This window comes from Nomascus leucogenys, chromosome 8 (assembly GCF_006542625.1).
Source record: "Nomascus leucogenys isolate Asia chromosome 8, Asia_NLE_v1, whole genome shotgun sequence".
NCBI classification, from domain to species: domain Eukaryota; kingdom Metazoa; phylum Chordata; class Mammalia; order Primates; family Hylobatidae; genus Nomascus; species Nomascus leucogenys.
The window spans coordinates 66,580,616-66,587,070 of record NC_044388.1 but is presented as its reverse complement, the minus strand read 5'-3'; the positions used below and the strand labels follow the sequence as shown (position 1 = coordinate 66,587,070).

The window sequence follows — 6,455 nt, the reverse complement described above, 5'->3', positions numbered from 1 at the left end:
ATCAGAAGATGAACGATCATGATTATGATCTCTAAAGGAAAAGAAATGCTCTAATATAAGGTTTTGTTAAGCACAATGTCCACCTAAGACATTTGGGGGAGAACCCCTTAAAAATAAGAGATTAGGGCTGGGCGCGGTGGCTCATGCCTGTAATCCTAGCAATTTGGGAGGCTGATGTGGGTGGATCACCTGAGGTCAGAAGTTCGAGACCAGCCTGGCCAACATGGTGAAACCTCATCTCTACTAAAAATACAAAACTTAGCCGGGCATGGTGGCAGGTGCCTGTAATCCCAGCTACTTGGGAGGCTGAGGCGGGAGAATCACCTGAACCCAGATGGTGGAGGTTGCAGTGAGCCGAGATCATGCCACTGCACTCCAGCCTGGTGACAGATCAAGACTCCATCTCAAAAAAAAAAAAAAAAGAAAAGAAAAGAAAAGAAAAATGAGAGATTATAATACCACAATGGATTATTCACACAGATTATGCTATCCCTTGTTTGAAGATTTTCCAACATGTGGCAAATTCTCTTTGCTTTTGGTCTTAACTGAGATCGGAAAAATTGAACTTAGTGCCATTTGAAGGAATTATTATAATGCAGCGGTTCTCAAACTTGGCTGTACATTATAATCACCTGGGGAGCTTTTATAAATCTCAGCTGTCCAGACCACACCACAGGCCAATTAAACTTTTCGGGTGTGACCCAGGTGTTTACCGTGTGCAAAGAAGTCTGAAAATGACTAAAATAGGTAACTCTGAAGTCAAACTGCCTGGCTTCGAATTCCAGGCCAACCACTTCCTAGCCATGTGACCCTGGGCAAGATATTTGATTTCTATGAACTCTATCAGAAAAAAAGACAATAAAAATAACATATTCTTGTAGGATTGCTATGAGATTTAAACAAGATCATGTATGTAAACTACTTATTAGGTTGCTGCAAAAGTGATCACGGTTTTTGCCATTGAAAGTGATGGCAAACACTGCGATTACTTTTGCACTAACCTAACAAAACAGAGTAGGCATATGTGAATTCTATAGGCTGGGCACAGTGGCTCACACCAGCACTTTGGGAGGCCAAGGGGTGGGGAGGATTGTGAACAATTTTCACAAGTTCAAGACCAGCCTAGGCAACATAGTGAGACCTCCTCTCTACAAAATAAAAATAAAAAAATTAGCCTGGTGTGGCGGTGCATGCCTGTAGTCCCAGCTACTGAAGTGGGAGGATTGCTTGAGCCTGGGAGATGGAGGCCGCAGTGAGCCATGATCGTGCCCCTGCACTCCAGCCTGGGTGACAGAGTGAGACTTTGTCTTAAAAAAAAAAAAAAAAATGAAGTTCTATGGTAATTATTATTAACTAACAGCTTTCTTGTTTAATATTAATTACTCCGCAAGACACTTCCAGCATGGTTCCCCCATTTGACACTCATTCACCTAGTTGATTTTTTTGTTGTCGTTCTATAACATTCATTCATGCACAAATTCATTTTACAAGTATGTATTCATTTAACATTGACTTAACTACGAGTGTGATAGAAGACACAAAAGAAATATACATATCTGCCTCACCTCTCTTGGAGTTTATCTTCTCTCGTGTGTTCGTGTTTTCCGGTTCAGGTCATAAGCATCATGAGCTAAGGGAGCATGTTTTATGCCTGGACAGCCCTAGCACCCGGCGCTGCGGATTGGAGACACTGCAAGGCACCCGGGCTGGAAGACTGGGTTCTAGTTCTTGTTTTGCCACTTACAGGCTGGGTAACAGGGAGCAATCCTGTTGTCCTCAATAGGTGTGTTTCCTCATCTGAAAGTGTACACAATCCATCCATGACTGCTGTGACGATTATAGGTCTACACAACGCGCATGTGGATTTGTCTTGCAAACGTCCACGACCAGGCCCTCAGGAAACAGTGCCGCGCGTGCCCACCAAGGGGCAGCAGATCGCAGTGCAGAGGCCCGCGGCGCTCGACGTCAGGGCGGACGTCCCACCCCGTGACCATGACTGTGACCGTGACCGAGAGCGTCGCTGGGGCACGGCCGGGCGGCGCAGAGGGAGTGCACAGCACCCGCCATGGCGGCCGAAGCCTCGGAGAGCGGGCCGGGGCTGCAGGAGCTCATGCGCGAGGCGGAGATCAGCCTGCTCGAGTGCAAGGTGTGCTTTGAGAAGTTTGGTCACCGGCAGCAGCGGCGCCCGCGCAACCTGTCCTGCGGCCACGTGGTCTGCCTGGCCTGCGTGGCCTCCCTGGCGCACCCGCGCACGCTGGCCCTCGAGTGCCCATTCTGCAGGCGAGCTTGCCGGGGCTGCGACACCAGCGACTGCCTGCCGGTGCTGCACCTTATAGAGCTCCTGGGCTCAGCGCTTCGCCAGTCCCCGGCCGCTCACCGCGCCGCCCCCAGCGCCCCCGGAGCCCTCACCTGCCACCACACCTTCGGCGGCTGGGGAACCCTGGTCAACCCCACCGGACTGGCGCTTTGTCCCAAGACGGGGCGGGTCGTGGTGGTGCACGACGGCAGGAGGCGTGTCAAGATTTTTGACTCTGGGGGAGGATGCGCGCATCAGTTTGGAGAGAAGGGGGACGCTGCCCAAGACATTAGGTACCCTGTGGATGTCACCGTCACCAACGACTGCCATGTGGTTGTCACTGACGCCGGTGATCGCTCCATCAAAGTGTTTGATTTTTTTGGCCAGATCAAGCTTGTCATTGGAGGCCAATTCTCCTTACCTTGGGGTGTGGAGACCACCCCTGAGAATGGGATTGTGGTAACTGATGCGGACGCAGGGTCCCTGCATCTCCTGGACGTCGACTTCGCGGAAGGGGTCCTTCGGAGAACTGAAAGGTTGCAAGCTCATCTGTGCAATCCCCGAGGGGTGGCAGTGTCTTGGCTCACCGGGGCCATTGCAGTTCTGGAGCACCCCCTGGCCCTGGGGACTGGGGTTTGCAGCACCAGGGTGAAAGTGTTTAGCTCAAGTATGCAGCTTGTCGGCCAGGTGGATACCTTTGGGCTGAGCCTCTACTTTCCCTCCAAAATAACTGCCTCCGCTGTGACCTTTGATCACCAGGGAAATGTGATTGTTGCAGATACGTCTGGTCCAGCTATCCTTTGCTTAGGAAAACCTGAGGAGTTTCCAGTACCGAAACCCATGGTCACTCATGGTCTTTCGCATCCTGTGGCTCTTACCTTCACCAAGGAGAATTCTCTTCTTGTGCTGGACACAGCATCTCATTCTATAAAAGTCTATAAAGTTGACTGGGGGTGATGGGCTGGGATTGGGCCCTGGAATCAGAAGCACTAGTGCTGCCATTAATGAATTGTTTAACCCTGGATAAGTCACTTAAACTCATCTCTCCAGGCAGGGATAATTAAAGCTGTCTGGCAGACTTACAAAGCTTGGGACAGTTATTAGAGATTAATCTACCATTTATTGAATGCATACTCTTTGTGCAAGGAAATTTGCAAATATTAGCTCATTTCATCCGTACTATTCAGTGAGGTAATTTTTTTTCCCCCAAGATAGAGTCAAGCTCTGTCACCCAGGCTGGAGTGCAGAAGCATGATCACGGCTCACTACAGTTTCAATTTCCCCTGCTCAGGTGATCCTTCCACCTCAGCCTCCCAAGTAACTGGGACACCAAGCATGCATTACCACACTCAGCTAATTTTTGTATTTCGGCAGAGATGGGTTTTCACCATGTTGCCCAGGCTGGTCTCAAACTCCTGAACTCAAGCAATCCACCTTCCTCGGCCTCCCAAAGTACTAGGATTATAGGCATAGCCCCTTGCCCAGCCATAATTTTTAGTATTAATCTCGTTGTACAAGTGAGAAAACTGAGACCCAGAGAGCTTAAGTGACTTCCTCGAGGTCATAGTTACTTACTGCAATAGTCACAATTTGAATTCAATTCTGATTCCAAATAAGTTGCGCTTAAATAAGATAACAGATGTGGGGAAAAATATGTGAATGTATAGTGTTGCTATGTGTACTCTCCTTACAAGTAGCTAATTATTTTAGCACAAAGATGTGCAAAGAAAGGAGACTTTATGGAGAGTTCAGGAGAAAAAGGATTTTGTGGTGGCCATCACTTTCATTCAATTTGTGACTGCTCTGATGGCACATTAGATGAAGTTACTGTTCATCCTGAGTTAAGTGAATAAGAAAAACAATTGAACTGCTTATTAAAAAGGTAAACATGTCTTTTAATGCCTATATCTTCTCCACTATACAAACTCAGAAAATACCACTTGGTTGTTTGAGAAAGGCCTATATCTGTGTAAGTTCTAAACTACTGTAGAACACGCTACATACTAGTGTCAGAGGGCTGGATGATGCTCCTGTTACATGTTTATGTTACATGCTTATGGGGGTTTTTTGCATTTGTTTGTTTGTTTTTAGACAGGGTCTTGCTCTGTTGCCCAGGCTGGAGTGCAGTGGAGTGATCACTGCTCACTGCAGCCTCGACTCCCTGGTCTCAAGCGATCCTCCTGCCTCAGCATCCTGAGTAGCTGGGACTACAGGTGTGTCACCATGCCCAGCTAATTTTTAAATTTTTCATAGGGATGGGATCTTGTTTTTGTTGCCCAAACTGGTTTCAAGCTCCTGGGCTCAAGAGAGCCTCCTGCCTTGGCCTCCCAAAGCACTGGGACTATAGGTATGAACCACTGTGCCTCGCCCATGTAAATTAAAAGTGAGAGCCTAACTCCCATGCCAGTCCACATAAACCCATTTTGTTGTCAATGCTCTCATCATATAGCACTAATAGTAAGATTTGGGGCACCCTAGACCACGATTTATAAATGCATTCTAAACAGAAGTTCTATGGACAAACCTCTTCTCCCCACGTGCACACACTCCACCCTTAAAGTCACCCCTGGCTTGGTGACTTCACGGGTATTCTGAATACATAACAAGAAACGTTGTTCCAGGTGGAGATATGAATTCAGACTTATTTGGTCATTTGTGAGTACAGCAACTGAGGATAGATCTTAGACCATTTTCCTTAGGAACAATGACAATACAATGATTTTAGGATTAGTAGAGCCAATTCAAAAGATTTTTCTCTTTGGAATTATTAATGGCATCATCTCTGACTATAAAGCTGGACATGTGTCCTTTTCAGACAGCAGTCATGATAAAGGTGTGGAATATGTAACACAGGGAGGTATGTGAGCAAGGTAGTATTGCTGGTCATCATGTGAACTACCCAACATCAAGAATCAGGTGCGCATCTGTGAGATGGTGTGGGAGTGTATCTGACCTGTGATAACTAGCCACCTTAGTAACTGCTATCTTTCCTTGGTAGATTATCAGGCTTGGGACTGGGGTGGGGCTGGATATGCAACATAAAAAGAACTGTATAAAGCAGCTCTTCCCAGGAATGTCATAAGACAGGAGCAGAGTTTCCTTGAGGAAGACATGAAGCTTGCTGTTCTTGATTCTCAAGCACACATGTGCTGAGAGAATAGTTTCAGTGACCTGTAAGGCAGATGCAAAATTCACCTTCTGGACTGTGTTCTTTTTTGTTTGTTTGTTTGTTTTGGGACAGAGTCTGGCTCTGTTGCTCAGGTTGCAGTACAATGGTGTGATCTCAGCTCACTGCAACCTCCACCTCCTGGGTTCAAGCTATTCTCCTGCCTCAGCCTCCGCAGTAGCTGGGATTGCAGGCACCCACCACCACGCCCAGCTAATTTTTGTGTATTTAGTAGAGATGAAGTTTCACCATGTTGGCCAGACTGGTCTCGAACTCCTGACCTCAAGTGATCCACCTGCCTCGGCCTCCCAAAGTATTGGGATTACAGGCATGAGCCACTGTGTCCAGACAGACTGTGTTCTTTAAAGCAAGCTGGTTAAAAGGCTTGAGATATGTCATGCTGAACTCCAGGTTATTAAAGAAATTGTAGAATTCTGAGACAGGCAGGAAAAAATAACCCCAGCAGAAAGTAAAATCTTCCAAGGTGATGAAGAAGGGTTGGAATGACTCTCAGAGGTTGGAACAAAAGAACCTGCCCAAGAGTAAAGGGAGAAGGAAAAGGAAATAGGCTCTTCCAGAATATTCCCCATGCCCTGCCTGCTGAGTCCATAAAAGCAAACACAGACACTTTGGCTCCTGTGTCAGCAGTTCTCATGTCACCCTCCATCTGTTCCAATTTTGCCCAGTTCCCGATCCTTGGATTGTCTCCTGCTTTTGACCTTGTTCTGCCCTCTGGACTTGCCGCCTGGACTTGGCTTTCTCAATCTCTTTCCTTGGCATTTTGTAAAGAACTTGGTTCACACTCATAAATCTCCCCTCTAGCAAATCTAGCTCTGGACCCCAGGACCCAAACCATCACCATTTTGCTAGTGCCTTATGCAGATCTTCCCTGGCCCCCAACTAAGTGGGGTGCAGACCCCACCTAAAGTGAATTATGAACCTTCTGAGGAAGAAGCATTAACCTGTGCACCTCAGAAAAATGAGGAAGAAGTT

The 6,455-nt window shown here is 47.2% G+C and overlaps 1 protein-coding gene across 1 annotated transcript; it reads left to right on the top strand.

Moving 5' to 3' along the window:
• Positions 1-2,000: 2,000 nt before the first annotated feature.
• On the top strand, positions 2,001-3,378 carry NHLRC1 (NHL repeat containing E3 ubiquitin protein ligase 1). Its single transcript, XM_003263549.4, has one exon. It carries the CDS (start codon positions 2,066-2,068, stop codon positions 3,251-3,253), a length of 1,188 nt encoding a protein of 395 aa, XP_003263597.1. The 5' UTR covers positions 2,001-2,065; the 3' UTR covers positions 3,254-3,378.
• The last annotated feature ends 3,077 nt before the right edge of the window (positions 3,379-6,455 follow it).

Bases quoted from the DNA above. Each gene is read 5' to 3' on its own strand.
- NHLRC1 (XM_003263549.4), top strand. From the start codon at position 2,066: ATGGCGGCCGAAGCCTCGGAGAGCGGGCCGGGGCTGCAGGAGCTCATG.